The sequence below is a fragment of the Giraffa tippelskirchi genome, chromosome 2 (assembly GCF_054371585.1).
Source record: "Giraffa tippelskirchi isolate mGirTip1 chromosome 2, T2T-mGirTip1v1.2.pri, whole genome shotgun sequence".
Classification (NCBI taxonomy): Eukaryota; Metazoa; Chordata; class Mammalia; order Artiodactyla; family Giraffidae; genus Giraffa; species Giraffa tippelskirchi.
This window is the reverse complement of record NC_137276.1, coordinates 73,842,699-73,860,211: the sequence shown is the minus strand read 5'-3', so window position 1 is coordinate 73,860,211 and position 17,513 is coordinate 73,842,699. Positions and strand designations below refer to the sequence as shown.

General features: G+C 41.7%; 1 protein-coding gene across 5 annotated transcripts in view; it reads left to right on the top strand.

Moving 5' to 3' along the window:
• ARID5B (AT-rich interaction domain 5B) overlaps positions 1 to 17,513 on the top strand; it is a 197,761-nt gene that overhangs the window by 142,512 nt on the left and 37,736 nt on the right. For 4 of the 5 annotated variants that reach the window (XM_081568992.1, XM_081568993.1, XM_081568994.1 and 1 more), the window contains 3 exons: positions 8,806 to 8,918; positions 15,121 to 15,325; positions 17,107 to 17,159. In XM_081568992.1, coding sequence (XP_081425118.1) covers positions 8,806 to 8,918; positions 15,121 to 15,325; positions 17,107 to 17,159 — 371 coding nt within the window. Of the gene's footprint in view, positions 1 to 7,232; positions 7,366 to 8,805; positions 8,919 to 15,120; positions 15,326 to 17,106; positions 17,160 to 17,513 lie in introns of those variants that run through there. The other variant, XM_081568995.1, reaches the window with a different exon arrangement.

Sequence of the window (17,513 nt, the reverse complement as noted above, 5' to 3'; positions counted from 1 at the left end):
ATTATTCTTTCTGAATGGTGGAAAAACATGAAGAGAGTGGAAAATCCTCTTTCATCACAAATTCCTTTGGGGATTTTTTAAAAGAAATTGGGAAACTATTATGTGATGATCTTTTGCTTTTCCTTATGTGTATGTGTTTGAAAAAGTGAAAAGCCTACACTATATTAGTCCAAGTCTATAATAAGTTAAATATCTCCATGTTAATCCACACACACATACACAGTCTCTTTTACTTATTTCCAAGTGGGGACTGTTTTCTTTAGAGATGTAGCAAATCAATTATCCTTAATGTTGAACATGGAATATCTCATTTCCAAACCTGGAGAAATGGCTGAACAAGAAAGTTCTATTTATATGTGAGTTTAAGAACTGTTTTGATATTTACTGCTCCTTGCAAGATTATTCAATACAAAAATGTAGCTTTCACGTCTATGCTGTCACATACAATAGTAACACCATAGAACGTATCAATCATGGAGTAAAATAAGCAGGTTTATTGACTGTAAAAAAAGAAAAGAACAAGAGAGAAAAATTAATTCTCTATGCTTAAGGGGTCTTTATAAACTTCATAAATTATTGCCATCAAAATGTCTTTTAAAACCATTTCCAGAGTGACTCTTTAAATAGCCTAAAACAAAGCACTAGTATCTTAAGTTAATATTCTATTGATATTACAGATAATCATATTAAGACTTAAATATGTGTATATTGAATAGTTATCAAAAAATGCAAAAGAGTTATTTCAGATTCTTAAGAAAGCAGATGCAGTGAGCAGTGAGACAACACATTTGTTCTAAGTGTAGTAGTTGTGATACAGGTTTTTTTCCTCAACATGCATCATGATCTTTCCTTTTAACTGAGGATCCAGGGGTTTGGAATTGGCTGGTGGGCACCCGGCATCTGGGGAAATGAATAGCAGGAGAAATGAGTTGCAAGGTAGATGTGAAAGTGACATTTGAGCCACTGTGGTATTTGAGAGTCCAGTTGTTAGTTTTGCTGGGTTTGTGACTTCATGACAACACTTTGCAGCTGGGGGAGGAAACGGGACCCTTTGTGTGCAGTCTGAGCACCTGGAGGCGCTGCCTTCTTTAGATCTTAAGGACCAAGCTAGGCCCTCGGGTATCCACTCTGCCCCATGTCTCTTTACAAAATATTTGGAATTCCAGTCTTTCCATAGGCTCCTGATGCCATGGTCTATAGACTCCATTACCCCAAAGATGACTAATCATTGCCGAGCAGCTATGAGCCGCTGCCTGCATCCCCTTACAGGGCCTGAAGGGGCTTTTTCATCTGAGATGGTCCCCCTGGCGGAATCTGTGGGTCGCCAGACAGACCAAAGTTTGAGAGGTCTGGCATTGATTTCAGTCACCTTCCCTTTTCCAGAAGTCTCTCCATAAAGAGTCAATCCTCTGAAGACCCAGAATCTCTCCTCACTCTCCACCTCGATTTAGCTCCTAGATTTTCCCTACCAAGTGATGGTGAAAAGCAACTATAATCCCTTTCTTCTTTGCCCAGTGCCCTCTTAGACAAGCCTATCATGCCTATCATAGACCTCCAGAATGTTTCTACATTCCTTTAGAATTCCCTACATCATTTTGGAATAATATATAGATAACATTTGGCCATTTATATCCTACCTCCCCCCTCAAGACACAGAGGATAAATAAAGATACAGATTTGCCCATCACTGGTGGTAAAACCTGAAAGAAAAAGAGGTTTGCTCCTGCATTAATGGCAAGAATGCATGGAGTCACATGGTTTCAGACCAATTAGCAATACAGATGAGCTAGCAAGTCAAGTTCCATTTATAGGCTGGGGGAAGGGGAGAAGTAAAATAATCTGTGTTGTTAAGTGTTTCTGAGAAATGAAGACCTCCAGGGCAGAGAGAAGGCAAATCAGGAAATAGCTATGCAAATCACATGCCTATGAAATTACTAAAACTTTGATCAGAGGCATTAACAATCGCTCCAGCATTCACAAGTATGAAACAAGGAATGAGTAAGACAGAGCAGGTTGGGAAGGCATTACAAAAGTGTTTGCTTACATGGTTTGTTGAGCAGTCAATGAAGTCCACAGCTGTTTTGGACTTAAGTTGCCTGAGCAGTCCAGGTATGACAAATGCAATAAAACATTCCACTCTCATTAGTGACTGTTAGGGACCTCAGTGACAAAGAGCTGAAGTGCCTGGACCTCATATAAACCCTGCTTCTTTTTTTTTTTCCCCCATCCTCTTTCTAATAACACTTCTGCTTACCCTTCCACAGGTGGTAGGAGAGGACCTGGATTCTGTGAGAGTGTAGTTCATTGGAAATGCTAAATTGTAGTTAGTAGGCACTGTGGTTCAAGCAACATTAAGGTATGGCTTGGGCTGAAGCAAACTTGGAAACTCAAAGTGGCCGTGACATCCAGTGTAGTGAGTGTGACCATTCCCCTGGGGCACACCCCTTCGGTCCCTGTTCAGGGCTGTCTGGTCTGGGTGGCATTTGAGAGTGAGGGCATTTGAGGCTGGCTCTGGCCTCAGTTCACAACTCTGTTCCTGCTAAGTTGCTATAATCACGTCCAACTCTTTGCGACCCTATGGACTATAGTCCGCCAGTGTCCTCTGTCCATGGGACTCTCCAGGCAAGAATACTGGAAAGGGTCGCCATGCCCTCCTCCAGGGGATCTTCCCAACCCAGGGCTCGAACCCAAGTTTCCTGCATTGGCAACGGGTTCTTTACCACTAGTACCACCTGGGAAACCCCTCACAACTCTGGACTCATCTTATTAATGCCTTTATTTGAGAAAAAAAAATTACTCTTAAAAAGGAAACTGTCAGAAAAATTATAGGACATGATAACACTCTTGCAGCTTTTTTCTTTTTAAATTTTGCTTAAATCATGCCTATTGCTTTGAAGTCATCATTTAAGCCAGAAAGTCCCCCAGGATGGAGTTGGGCTTGCTAATGGCCTGATGTGTTTGCATCTCAGACAGCACTGTTGCTTCTCAAACATTTCTGTTGAGTGTGGAAAATTATTTATAGACCAACAGAACAAAAGTAAACTTGCAAGATCTTAAATCCATATAAATAATTAATGCTTTGTGAATTCACGGAGTCAACCAATTATCAGACACTGAGTCCCAGCGGCTGCAGTTTTCTGGCCCCACTCTGTGAGGTGTGGAGTGGGGAGTATATGGAATGTAACTATGGATTTGAAACAGAATTTCAGGGAATCATTTATGAATTTAAAAGCAAAAATGTTGGCTTTATGTTGGCTTTAAGTTAAAGCCAACATGAGAGCTGAGAGCTTCTGTTTTTCTTTTCTTTTTTCCCTAGTATTTGAAAACTGAAATTCTGTGAGAGATTATCTGTGAGATGCCTTTCTTTTATTACACCCATAAATTTCAGGAGTGGCTTTGATCAAGCTTTCTGCCATTCTTGGTTTCTAAATCTTTTACTCATATGTTAATAACTTTAAAAACACTCATCCTATTTTTGTTGTAGTGAAAGAGGAAGTTTCTAAATAGTCAAAAGGGAAACGTTGAAAATAGAACACAATAAATGACAACTAAATTAGAGTAGGTCTCCCCCCCACCGCCCCGCCCGAAAGAGCAATGTTCCATGCTGAAACTTGCCACAGTATTTTAAGATTATTGTCTATAAAGAAAATGTACCAAAGAATTGAGATGCTCAGAGGAAAGGCATTAAAGAAATGCAAAGTATTATCAGTAATGCACACTATACATAGAACAATGTTTGCCAGTCCTATTTTAATACTTCAGTCTGTGGAGTTTAGTTTTCTGACTTGTGTTTCATGTTTAAAACACACACACACAACTTGCAAATCAAATGAGTTTATGCTCTGCCGGCTTCCTCTAGACATTGACCCTGTGGGTCAAACTCTTAGGAAAATGATGCCTGGTTTTCCATTCCCCTAATTCCAGTCCCTACCAATGAGCAAGTCCAATCTCTGAGTGGAAGCTCACAGAGAATTTCTCGAGAGACTGTGTAGCTCCGTTGGCAACAAAATCCTCTCTGCAAAAGGAGAAGAAAGAGTTGTTAACTGATGAGTCAATCCAGCTTTTATAGCAGTTTATCTTCATGGTATTTCCAAGAGCATAAATGTTATAAAAAAAAAAAAGAGACGGTCATGACAGGAAGAACACAGTAGGAAAAAAAACAGAAACGTTTAAGCCAAAAGCAATTGACTTTGCCAGTAACTGGTTACATTTCCTTTGTTTTATTATTATTATTATTGCAATATGAAAGTTTCCCACACCTGACACATAACTTATCAGAACCCAGAGTGAAGTAAATACATAAATGAGTACCTGCAACTCTGAGCTTCTAGACTCTTTAAGGAAAAAAAAGTATATTTTGCTCTACTGTCAAAAAAAAAAAAAAAGACTGTGATTCATTAATAGTTGAAGTTTTTTTAAAAAGGGAATAAACAAAACACATGGGTTAAATGTCAGAGTAGCCTGGAGCGCTAGCAGTAGCCGATTTCTCCTGGGATTAACACCTATAGAAACAGCGGTGACTTCACAATGGTGAATACTTGTTAATTTCATGGCACTGAGTAAGAGGAACAGATGGGCAGTCAGAGAAGATTTTTTTTTTAAAAAAACCATAGACATCATTCACTGATCAGGCAGAAGAGTCCATCGATGGCACATTGCAAGGGGGTAATGTACTTGGTGTCTAAGTTTTGTTGGGACTCTGTGACTTTGGTGAAAGTCTCATCACCTACTACTCAGGATTGATGGGGACCCTGTGCTCACCAACAGGGGTGGCTGTAGGATGCTGTTTGATGCCTGAGATTGGCTATAGCACCCTCCTGCTCTGTGGTATTTGAGAGTGTTTTCATTTGGGGATAGTCCCTGGAGTCTGCCCGCCCAAGTTAGGAATGTAAATATGTTGATATAAGACACAGCAAGTGTGTATGTTCAAGGGAAGTTCCTAAAAGCAGGGGCTCTGGATAAAGTCAGTTGCCTGGGTGGGAAGCTTCCTACTACCAGTAACCAGTGGTATGACCTAAGACAAAGTAATTTCTATGTCAGTTACCTGGTTTGTAAAATGGGGATAATAATAATTGTGCCTTACTGTGGGCTTGTTTTGAGTTTAAATGAGTTGTTGTATGCAAAGCTCTGACTGGCAAGAAAAAGTGCTCTGTAAGCATCAGTTATTATTATTAATAATAATATTTGTGGATAATATTGAAAACATTCGTGCAAAGAGCACTGATTGAACTCTATGAATGAGCCAGGCCAGGGTTGGCCTGTGGGTATATACTATACACATGTCAAAGTAGCTGTGCATTTATTGCTTCATGCTCTGTATTTTTTAAAGTAGAACTGACTAGAACCAGCTATGCTGTCAGTACCTGTATTGCTAGCTTCCAAGAATCATTTTCTTGGTAGAGACTGGCCTCTAAAGCAGCTGGAGCTGGTGTGATTCTGGAGTTATAGGATTTGGGTTCTCTCAGTAAGTCTGCGGCCCTTAGCTGTCAGGCAGAGGGCAGGTGTAGGTTGGTCCAGGGCAGCTGAGAGGAGGTGGGCTGTTTCTTATATAAAAGAGTCAAAGGCCAGAGCAAGCCCATCCCTGACCACCACCATACCATAAAACATTTGTTTTCATTCACCCGCCTAGCATATAATTTGTTTTTGTGACCCTGTAGGAAAAAAAAAGTAATATGGGTACAAGAATATTTGCTGTCCCCAAAAGCCATCCCTGCAGTCCCAAAGCTTCACCTTAGGTCTTGTGGATCTAAAACCTTTCTTAATTGTATCGTGGAGGCTCTTACCCCATATGGAGTCCTGCATGCTTCCCCCAGTACTTTCAACATCTTGTGTTCGGTTTGTTTGCTCATTGCATGTGGGACAAGATCATGGCCCCATTGAGATGCCAGACACATTTACCCTAAGCAGGAATCAAAGGCTATAGGTTTTTGATCTCACCTCCCACAGTAAACTCCTGTCACTGGTGTTTGCTCCCAGAACTCACAGGTGAGCAGGAAAAGTGAATGCCGTTTACAGGTGCCCAGTGTGATGGGTATACACGTGGTCAAGTTGACGGGCCTCGCTCTTGACACCAAGGGCATATATGTGGGCATCTTTATTTCCACAAGTCACTTGATTATTCAACAATGTATTAGACATTACTGCCCCGGGTGGGTACTGGGGCAGAGGGAGATGAATCGGAAATGGTCCTGCCATTGAAGACTCTCCAACTCAGTATAAGAATAAGCCAGCGAAAGTACAAGTAACACAATGATACCTTCCATACGAGAAGGTCAGAAAAGGAGCTCAGAGGTGAGACTAACAGAGGTATTCAAATTTGATACTTAAGGGATTGGTGGGATTTACCTAACCATACCTGAAATATCAGTGTACTTGCCTTCTGAGGAACAAAAGGCTTTTTCTCTTGATCAGATTCTACTTAGAGCTTAAGTTTGTGTGACCAGACTATTAGGTGCTAGTCTGTTCTAAATTTGTAATTCTCAGAATTTGCTGGGGAAGGGCATGTGCCTCTCTGAGTTCTAAGAGCAGCTCAAAGAATGGAGAAAATAGACCCGATTTGGGGATGACTTACTGTCAGTTCCCGGAACCTCTGCCTTTATTTAAAACAGCCTGTTCAATGCGAGTTCTCTCTGTCTAAAAGGCCTTTGGGATTTGAAAGCTTTTCTGGAAATAAATGCCTTTTAGGTTTAAATGCTTTTTGCCAAAATTGTTAGGAAGGAAAGATCATAGTAACAAGTCTTAGAACAGAGGCAATGTTGTTTTGTTCCTTTTAATGAAATGTCCCAGACCTACCTCAAGTTCTGTCGGTTTCTGTCAGCTCTCTGCTGGGCTATTATTTTGATAAGGGACTTGAAAGTACATCCTTCCTTCACCGTCATTAAAGTCTTAGCACTTAGGTCAGTTGTGGAAGCACTTCTGTGCTACAGGGAGATTCCTCAAATCAAAATAGTCCCCACCCTGGCTCCAGGCAAAGGACCTCGTCAGTTCGCGGAAGGTGGCATGGAGCTCTGATGGGAGCAGGAGGTCAGGAGCCACAAAACAGGCTGGATGAAATCACCCACCCCATTCGGGGAGGTGGAGAGAGGCGAGCCCTGCCTGCCAGTCTGGCAGCTCCAGCCAAGTCCTCGGAGCTCATCCCACACACCCCGTGCTAGTCACTGCTGTGTGTTTACATGAGTAATGGAGCTGCCGGGGGAGGGGAGTTGTAAGCAGAGCGCTGAGCCTCGCCGCTCGCATTCGGAGGGAAGCTGACATCCACACCAAGTCGAGTGGAGACTTCCAGGGACGTGGGGCCGGGGCGCAGTCACATGCTGTAGCTTTCATGAGCACAGACATCATCAAGCAGATGTTTGTCGACTGGAATGGGTAATCGCCACTTTCTCTTTGCTTGATTTTCTGTTTGTGAGTTTGTATCGCTTTGGTAATGCCAGGATAGCTTTCTGAGATGGGCTTTCAGACAGACATTGTGGGGAGATGAGAGGAGAGCAGATTCGGGAAGCGGGGAGTCTGAGCCCCAAAACCACTTCTGAAACTTTTGCCTGATTTGAAAGGCAGCTCCGCTTTATTGTGCTTTGTCAACAGCAAGACTGTTATCCACAGTAGAGAATCAAATCACTGGGATTAATTGTGTTTGTAAGATGAGTATGATGTACAGTGTCCTAAAACCACTGGCTAACTGCATGACATAAGTAAGATTAACAACAATTAAGAGGGTTGGAGTTGTTCAGATTTCGCATGGCCATAATCATAGCTTAAAGCAATAAAAAAAAAAAGTGTGGTACCTTGAAAGGGCCTAAAGAAATTGCTTGGGGTGTAATTGGTTAGTTTGAAATTCTTCAAGGGCTAGTCGGTTAGTTGGTTTGCTTTAATTTTGCTTGACTGGGTAACTGATGAAGTTAAATGTGAAAACTGATGCCAGAGAGTCATAGCAGCACTCAAGAAACAGCAGCCTTTTTTTTTTTCCTCCTTCTTTTATGGATCTTAAAGGGATTCAACCTCATCATCCAAGATGAAATGTAACTTTGATTTGTGTCTTGTCTGTGGCTTTTAAAAAGTATAATCTCCATGGAATCAGGCTAACTCCAGTATGATCTTTGGAAGTTATTTTATATAACCCTCAAGATCTTCATAAAAAAAAAAAAATATATATATATATATATATATATATATATATATAAAAAGAGAGCATGCTGACTTAAATGTACCTGCCAGATTCACTGAGATCTGAAACATGCTGGTTGCAATACTGTTAGTAAATACATTTAGTAATATTTTTCAGATTGTTGTGAATGCCTCTGTCTACAGCTCTCCCTTACTTATTTGTATCATGCTTTGAGAAAATGCTTACCTTTCCACTTTCGAAGAGAGAGGTTTTCAAATGTTACATTACTATGATGCCATAATGGGCTGGCATATCACTTGGGTTTCTGAAAAGGAGATACAAAACAAAACACAAAGAATGAGCCTGGCTCAGGGCTGTCTTTCAAGGCCAGTGTGTTCCTTGTGTAACAACAGGGAAGTGTGTTTTCCTTATCATCGTCCTTTAAAGCCGAGGGCTTCATTTTATTTGCATTAATTAGACATGCTCCAGTGTAACAGGTTAGCTCTGGGAAACATGTCCAGAAGTGCAGAGGCTATGTAGACTCAGCCCTTCAGAGAGGGACGTCCGAAAGGAGGCTTGGCTACCGCAGATGTGTACATTTCTCGAAACAATTAGAGGGCGCCGCTGGAGTGAGTGTCTCAGTTTTTAATAAGGAAACCCACGCAAATGAAAATGCCTCTCAATTGTTCTCCATTTGTTTTCAGCGCCAAATCTTAAAGGCAGACCACGCAAAAAGAAGCCATGCCCACAGAGAAGAGACTCTTTCAGTGGTGGTAAAGATCCCAACAACAATTCTGATGGCAAATCCGTTGCCAAGGTACAGTCATTTGGCTCCCCAGTATTCGTTGGTATTTGTTTTTGCTGCATCTTTTTATCTTTCCCCTTTTCTCTTTATCTGTCTGTGCCTGTGTCTTGGTGGCAGTTTTCAATTCAGAATCTGACTTTGGTATTCACAGCTCTCTGCTGTGCCTGTTCCCGCCACCCCCCTCCCCCGGCGGGGGTTGGGGGGGAGCTGGGGGAGGGGGCAGTGCAGGCATTTTGATTAGTCAACAGAAAGACTTCCCACCTCCTGGCTTGGCGGGTTGGGTAAAGGACATATGATTAAGCGCCCACGTCATTGAGGCTGAGATTTCATAGTAGGTGACACAATGACATAGTTTAGTCTGCTGGTATCAAAAATAGACTGGATGAACCATCCTCTTTCTGAATGTATTCACATCTAAATATGCTTCAGAGATGAAAACTGGATGGAATTAGAAATGGCTAGAATGAATCTTTTTTCAAGTTATTTTTTTCCAGATCACCTCTAATTGACCTTAGGATTAAAGACACATAGCCCGGTCCTTACATGTATACATATACTTGTATACAGATTTTTATGTTTTTAAAGATCATTCGTAATGCAGAATGGAAGTCCAAATTCTAGACTCTCTTTCAGGACCTGGGGCCGTTTTGCCTTAGCATTCTTAGGAATCTTGAAAGTGCATGCCTGAAGAATTTAGCACCGTGAAGGGTGAAGTGTCACTTCATATTTTTAGGCTTATCTTTTTTACTTTTGTGCACTTGGATCGTGTTTCTATGATTCCATTTACGGGGTGTTTGCGTTTAGGTATTGTTTCTGTGCCAAAGACAGCAATTGCCCCTTTAGGACCTGAATTGAAGCCCAGAATTCAACTGACACCACATTTCCAGATCCAAGGACCAAACTTATGAAAATGGGAGCATTTTTAGTGAATCTAGAAGATCTTGATGTGGAAAACCATGACTTCAGTTCTGTGTTGGCAGTCGACTGTTTTTCTGCCATGCCCTCCACTTCTCTTCCAGTGTAAAGAAGCAAATCACAGACATTCACATTCTGTATCTTATCTTCAAGCATGACTGTTTCATTAGGAAGTTCTGAGGACTTTCAAAATTGCAAAGGGTTAAAAAGATCACCTAGTAGAAATGTATATTTTCTGGCTAAAAACGAATCTGTTTTTGCCTAAAGTTATTTGTGTTCTATTCCTCTGACCTTCTGCGAGTGAGTCCACGTGGATACCAAGGGTGACATTTTCTCGTAATTTGGACATCTTGGCCCTACAACTACCTATCCAGGATTTTGGCTTCTGTGATCTTGAAGGATGTCAGTGGGAACAGTTTATTCCCTATGATGTGGCTTGAAAGATACTGCAGGATGGAGCCGAGAGAGATCATAGCCCTCAGCAGAGCTTGTACTGAGACCTCTCATGTTGGAGCCCTGCCCCATATCTCTAAGGTGATATCATTTGTTTATCCCAGCATGTTCTGCACCTGAGCCCAGCAGGATGAAGCTCCTTCTCGAGTCATCTGCAGCCACCACCACAGTATGCCTCTGGGAGTTTTACAGAACTCATACAATTGACCTGAAAGAACAGTACCTCTCCTTCCGTGGGAGGCAGCTCAGGACTCATACTAGGACCCACAAAACTGAAGAGAACTGAGACTGTATTTGCTGCTCACCTCCTTCTTAGGAGGAATGGTAGTCTAGTCTGGGTTTTCTAAGTGACCCTTTCCACCTGCTCTGCACCAGCACTGCCATTTGGTATCTTTACAAGGAGGAGGATCGCCCTTCCATCACAGATACCAGTGGTGAGTGGATGAACGTCACTCTGTAGTCAGCTCCCAGGGACCAGTCTGAACACCTTGCTCTTCTTGGGAGTCTTGGATTACAGTCCTGCCTTGGCTGCTTCCACTGGGTCTGGAAAGACCACTTCACCTAGAAGAGAGAGACTGGTAGCTCTGAAGTATGGCAGGCTTCTGTTGTCACTGGTGAATGGATGCAAAGTCCCTGCAGAATAAACAAGCCACATCTGGGGCCAGGACAACCACGCAAAAGGCATGTGTGTCTTAGAGTGGTCTCTTCTCAGGAAATACTACAGGAGAGATTACAAGCCTGTGACCATCTGATCACTTGCTGAACTGGAAGCAACATTGCAGGTGACAGTTGGGCTTTTTAACCAAGACCTGTGTGGCTGTTTTTCTCAGAAGTGCCTCAAACAGACCACTTCTAACTATGGATAAGTACCAGCTTTCTGCAGCTCCATGCAGCAAAGTGGTCTCAGAGTAAGAACCCACTCAATTTGTTGTCTGCATGACTGGAAAAGCAGGTCAAGTTAATTTGCCTGTCACCAACCCGAGTTTGCCCTCTTTCAGTGAGAACATGGAAGCTAGCTTTGCAAGACTCTGTTTTCCAAGGGACAGAGAATTTCATGGCTTTACAATGACAGCCTCATGGAGAAGAGGCTACCAGTTCTCTGAAGATGACAAGAAGGTGTCCTAACCAAATCCAGGTCTGGGGCAAAAACTTATTCACATGGTGACTTATATAAGAGAAGTCTTCTTAGCCTGACTCTCAAATGAAAGGCCTCCGTTGATAGAAGGCAAATGACTTTTCACATCCTGTAAGCACTTTGCAAAGGCCAGAAGTGCACAACAGGTGGCTTACATTCTAAAAGGACCTTTGGAAAGGGAAACTGCAGTATGTTCTTTCATTGAAATCACAAACATACTTTCACTATTTCACAAATGTGATGCTTTCAGTATTTTTCATCTCATTTGGTCTTAAGAACTTACCCCAGGGATTATCCTTCTTGCTTTCCTGAGGAGGAAAATGAGGATTTCCGAAGAAGTTAGTGGCCAAACAGAAATTAGACTCTTGTTCCTTTCCTGCTGGTTCAGCACATCCTGCTGCCTCGGTTGAAGGCTGAATTAGTTATAGCTCAATCCAGTGAAAGGATGTGGTTAATATCAAATAGGTGGTGGTTCACTGCAAACGTTATATGTGGATCCTTTAATTAGCACTTCCTCAATCACTTTGGAAACCCCAAAGCTCTTAGTGAACTTGACAAGTGTAAGGCGCTCAGGTCAGGAAAAACAGACTATAGTAATCACCTGTTACCATCAAAAGGTTGGGCTTTCTCGAGGTCAAAATGAAGACTAGCTCCTGTGTAAAATTTCAGTAGCTTAAAATGCTGAGAATGTTTCCGGTAAGTGTGAAAAATTGTACAAAGGAACTTGACCTGGTCCTACCCAGAAACAGAATTATCCTCTAGAGGGCTCATGTATGTTGAGAAATGCATGCAGTTAGTCTGTGAAGGGAAACTACTGTTCGTATCTTACGAATCCCCCAGACCCAAGAAGGAGCTCCCTGAGGCTCAGGGTGCAACTCAGAAGGCAGCAGCCAGGCTACACCTGGAGCCTTTCCTGTCGTCAGGGGTTCTGATGACTTTGGGCTGGGTTCGTGTATGCTCTCCATGCTTCCTTTTGTTTCTGGTTGTTTCTGTATGGGTGAGGCAGCTCCCTAGACACTGAGGGGCGAAGCTCATACCCCCTTAACTTCTCGCCTATTATCATCACTGCAGACTTAAGATTCAGCCTGATTTTATATGCAAAGCTGGCATCAACTCCTGTTTTTAAAGGGTTTAGAGTGAGGAGATCTGAGTTCTAGACTCCAAGTTCTACCTGACACTAGCCACACGCCAAAATACATCACCTCACTGAGCTGTAGTTTCCTCCTCTGTAAAATGGGACTCAGGGATCCTTGTATGAAGCCCACGGCGCCGTTCCCAGCTCACTGTGGCTGCTCCGTTCACACTGGTTTCCTTCCCTTTGCTCACACAACAGAAGGAATGGAGCCCTTTACGCTCTGGAAACCACCTAGCTTTATCTTCTACTTCTCACTTGGTAAATCACATTTCTAAGCTATAAGGTTTTGTAATGGTTAGTAATAAGATACATTTTTTAATTGGAAGTATGTTTTGCCTCATTGGAAAAGACCCTGATGCTGGGAAAGATTGAGAGCAGGAGGAGAAGAGGGCAGCAGAGGATGAGATGGTTGGATGGCATCATCGACTCAACAGACATGAGTTTGAACAAACTCTAGGAGATAGTGAAGGACAGGGAAGACTGGTGTGCTGCAGTCCATGAGGTTGCAAAGAGTCAGACATGACTGAGCAATTGAACAATAACAACATTTTGACTATCAATTTAATATTTTTATGAGTGTCAGTAAAAGATAGTGTTTAAAACCATAAATCCTTGAGTGAGATTGCCATGCCAGGCCGTGCTGAGTCACTTCAGTCGTGTCCGACTCTTTGCGACCCCATGGACTGTAGCCCACCAGGCTCCTCTGTCTATGGGATTCTCCAGGCAAGAATACTGGAGTGGGTTGAGACTACTAGGGTTCAAATTCCTAACTCACTACTTACTAACCTGGATGTTGGACATGATCCTATGGTCTTGGAAGTGTTACTCTTCCTCTCGTACCTCAGTTTCCCCATCTCTGATAGGAGAATGATAACCTGCCCTGTTCGGGTCATGAGCATGAAATGAGATAACAGCAAAAAAGGGCTTAGAATAGAGCCGGACTACATAGTAAGCACTCAGAAAAAGCCAGGAAGCAATACAGATTGGAACTGGAGTGATTTTTATGATTTCAAAGAGCTGTTAAATTATGGATTTCATCAGAACTTTAGACTCAACAATCTAAAATTTGGCAGTGAAAACTGATGACAACGTAAAGTTTCCCAGGATGCTCGCCTTAATATAATGTTACACAGTACGAAAGTCTGAAAATAATTGTAAGTAGAAAGCCTACATGGGAAAATGTTTTCATCCCATTTCCACTGCTCTTTAAAAATGAAAAGCTTATCTAGAGGCCTGGTTGAATGAGTTGTGCAGGAAGTTTTATTTATTTATTTATTTTCAAGACCCATCTAGATATTACACTGGTGTGTTCGTGTGAGAGAATAAGCAATAAAGAAAACCCTTGTAGGGGAGATGTTTCCCTTTAATAAATAAACATAGCCTTTTATGTTCTTAGTGCTTGCAAAGGAGAATCTGAATGGAAAGACAGAGAGGGGTCAGGAATCTGAAATGGAAAACCTTGTCGACTGTGTGGGACATGTTAATTCACCACATTTCCCGGGCACTCGTCCTCTCCTCGCCAATGTTAGGTCGGGAGATGTAAAGAATATTGGAACCTACTCGGTCCCCGTGGGCACACTTGAACTCGAAGCTTGACCCTTTGTACTTCCCCCTTTGACAGCTAAAACAGCTCAGCACCTTAGCGTATTATTTAACAACCATCAAAGTCCTCTTGTAGAACATGGCAGTGAGGCGGGAACGTGGGGTTAGCTGCTCCATGTGGCCCATTTACCACCATTTATTTTTTAATTCTGAAGCTTTTCACTTACTCCTCCTGGGTTTTTACTTGACCTCTACTTTTTCCTTTGTGGCCACTTAACATCTACGAGATTTTCAGAGCTGACTGAAAAGCTAGGCACCCTCGTTAAAGAGTGGGGTGTCTGGTTTCCTATTGAGGGTGTGTCTGGGCATCACGCTCGGGTGACGGATGGCGGAGACTTTGCTGGTGCTCCCGACATCAGCCAGCATTGGCCTGTTTTTCCAGGTTGCTGGGAAGAGTTGCAACAAGATCAGTTTACTATGAAGAAATGCACTTGCCTTTCATCTTGATCCAAAGTGCAGAACCTGGGACTCTTACTAAGAACGCAGGGTTCCTTCCATGATGACAGTAACCACTGGTACCCCTTAGGAAAATAAAGTGTGTAAAGAGACAGGAGAGTGGTCTCAGCAGGTAAACACTGTTTCTGGTTTCACATCAACATGCTGGTAAGGAGTCTAAAAGAGACTGGCATAGTTTGGCAAACCATGGCCCACTGGCCACCTGTTTCTATAAATAAGATGTTATTGGAACACAGCCTCGTCCGTTTGTTTACATATTATGTGTGATGGCTCTCGTGTCTAGCGTTGAGTTGTTGTGACCAAGGTTATAGTACCCCAAAGCCTACCACAGTTTCCGGCCCTTCTCAGAAATCTACCATCCGTGGTCTGTGATGCTCTAGGAGCTATTTCAGGGCCAGGATATTTTCCTGGTTCCCCCACTTCCCACTCAGTGGATGATGTCTCTAGCTATGTCCCTGTAGGAATCCAAGAGCTGTGCTGGATTTGACATGGCCTTTTTTTTTTTCCCCCTTTTCCAGGTGAAATGTGAGGCTAGGTCAGCCTTGAACAAACCGAAGAATAACCATAATAATTGTAAAAAAGTCTCCAATGAAGAAAAACCAAAGGTTGCCATTGGTGAAGAGTGTAGGGCCGATGAGCAGGCCTTCCTGGTGGCACTTTATAAATACATGAAAGAAAGAAAGACACCAATAGAACGAATACCCTATTTAGGTTTTAAACAGAGTAAGTATACTTGTTTTCATTTCTGAAATATCAAAGCTACTCAGATTCTTTCAATTGGGGGTTGGAAATTTTTGACTCGGGCTTATGTTGAAATCCTCTACTGGGGATGATACTCTGTTTATACTAAATCTACAAATCATCCAGGCCAGGAATCTCGTCCCCCTGCCTCTTTCTGCTGCATTGTTCCCTTCTGGGGAAGTTGCAGTGAGATATTTATAGGCTTGAATCCACTGATTATGACTGGAAATAGACATGTTGAAAGTTTCTCATTTTCTGTTTTGTCAATCTTGAGTGTCTGTAACGCCTTTCTTCTGAGATAATAACATGACGTAGTTTTATCAGGCACAGATGTTGCCTGTGAAAAGACAGCTTTTAAAAGGAGGACATTTAAAGATGGACAAAATAACCACAAAGAGAAAACATATTTCCTAAGCCCCAAATTTGTTAAGAGATAACAAAGACCTGATGACTTCAGAGAAAACAAGAAATACACAAAATTTGAACTAAGGGCCCAATTTCGAATTACTTTGACATGTACGTGTAAGCGTCATCCTATATTTTAGAGTAGAACAGAGAACTCATGGCTGAGCAGAATTCCATATAAAAAGAGAAGAAACCCAGACCCTGTCCTGATTTCACAACTGAGTATATATTTTACCTCTGTCTGGATTTTGTGGCACACAAAGCGATGAGCCCCTGGTTTGAAATAGTATTTTCTCCAAATGTATCTATCTTCCTAGATTAAAACCATGTGTCATTCTGATGAAGAATGTCAAACCTGTATGTTTTACATAACAATTTACATACCTAATAGCAATTGGCACTGATTGCAAGAGAACACTCGCAGCCATTATAAACTTATATAACTACGAATGATTACAATGTTTGTCTGAAAACTGGCTGCTTGAAATAGAAGTAAAATTAATGTACTATGAACAGCTTTGTTGCATTATGCATTGGTTCAGATTAAATCAAGGCTGAGGCAGGCCTCCTGATAGCTTTGAAATAGTGCAAGGTTCAATGAGGCTTTTCGAACGTGTTGTGTCAAAGAGCCGTTTTTTTTGTTGTTTGTTTGTTTGTTTAATTTTATTCTTCATTTCCTTTACCAAAGAATTACTTGAAGTTCAATTCTCCCCTCTTATGAAAGAATCAAATCCACAGCAGTACCATTCCATGGTATTGAGTACAAATGAACAGGGTTACCAGTAATTTGGCATAGATGTTTACTTACTTATTTACCTGCTCAGCGCAAGGCCCCACGTGATAGGGAAATATGCTATGAGCTTTTAATATAGTGCTGCCATCAGAAATTCTATTAAGGTAATCATATATTAAAGTGGCTGGTATTTATTGATTATGGAGAGTTCTTCTCTGAAGGAGGCATTACATATTACTGTTTAATCAATGGCTTCTTTCTGAGGGTCCTACAAGACAAGCCCTGTTTTGAAATCCCATGCTTTTCTCAAGGAGGCTGTAACGTAGCTTCCCTTGGTCTGCTAATGGCAATGGGACTAAAAATTGTGTTGTCCTTTATCCTAAAAGTAGAACCATTTCCATATTTGTGACTGTTTCTTAAGAAGTATTTTAAGTGGTACTAATATACCCTGTTGTTGAATACCCTTTGGCAGATTGTTTCCTAAGAACTTAGCTCTCTGGGTTACCTTAATATTTCTTTTTATTTCTCTTTCTCATTGAAAAAACAAGACAAAATGTTTTAATTGACATTTCTTGGAAATATGTTAATGCAATGCTTATCTAAATACTTATTGTCCCTCTAACAGTTAACCTTTGGACTATGTTTCAAGCTGCTCAAAAACTGGGAGGATATGAAACAGTAAGTGTTTAAGCAACTTAAATGAAATAATTTTGCAATCTAATTCCCCCTACCCCCACCCTGCTTTGACCAAAATGGAGAAAATGCAAACATAACCGTCACTGACTGCCTTTTCAAATGGCTCTACACTTTTGGGGGTTTATTGGGCCGCTTTTGGAAGCAGTCCCAATTAGTTCCAGGTTTGGCAAAATTGTAAACTTGTCGTAAAAACTACAAGTGGAAAACATATGTAACTCTCCCCTGTCAGGGAAATTAGTTAGGTCTGTAATTTTTTCCCATGTTGAGAAAGGGCTATTATTGTACAACAAGCCAAGATTGCATAAAAGAAATTTCCCTTGGCAACATACCTGACAT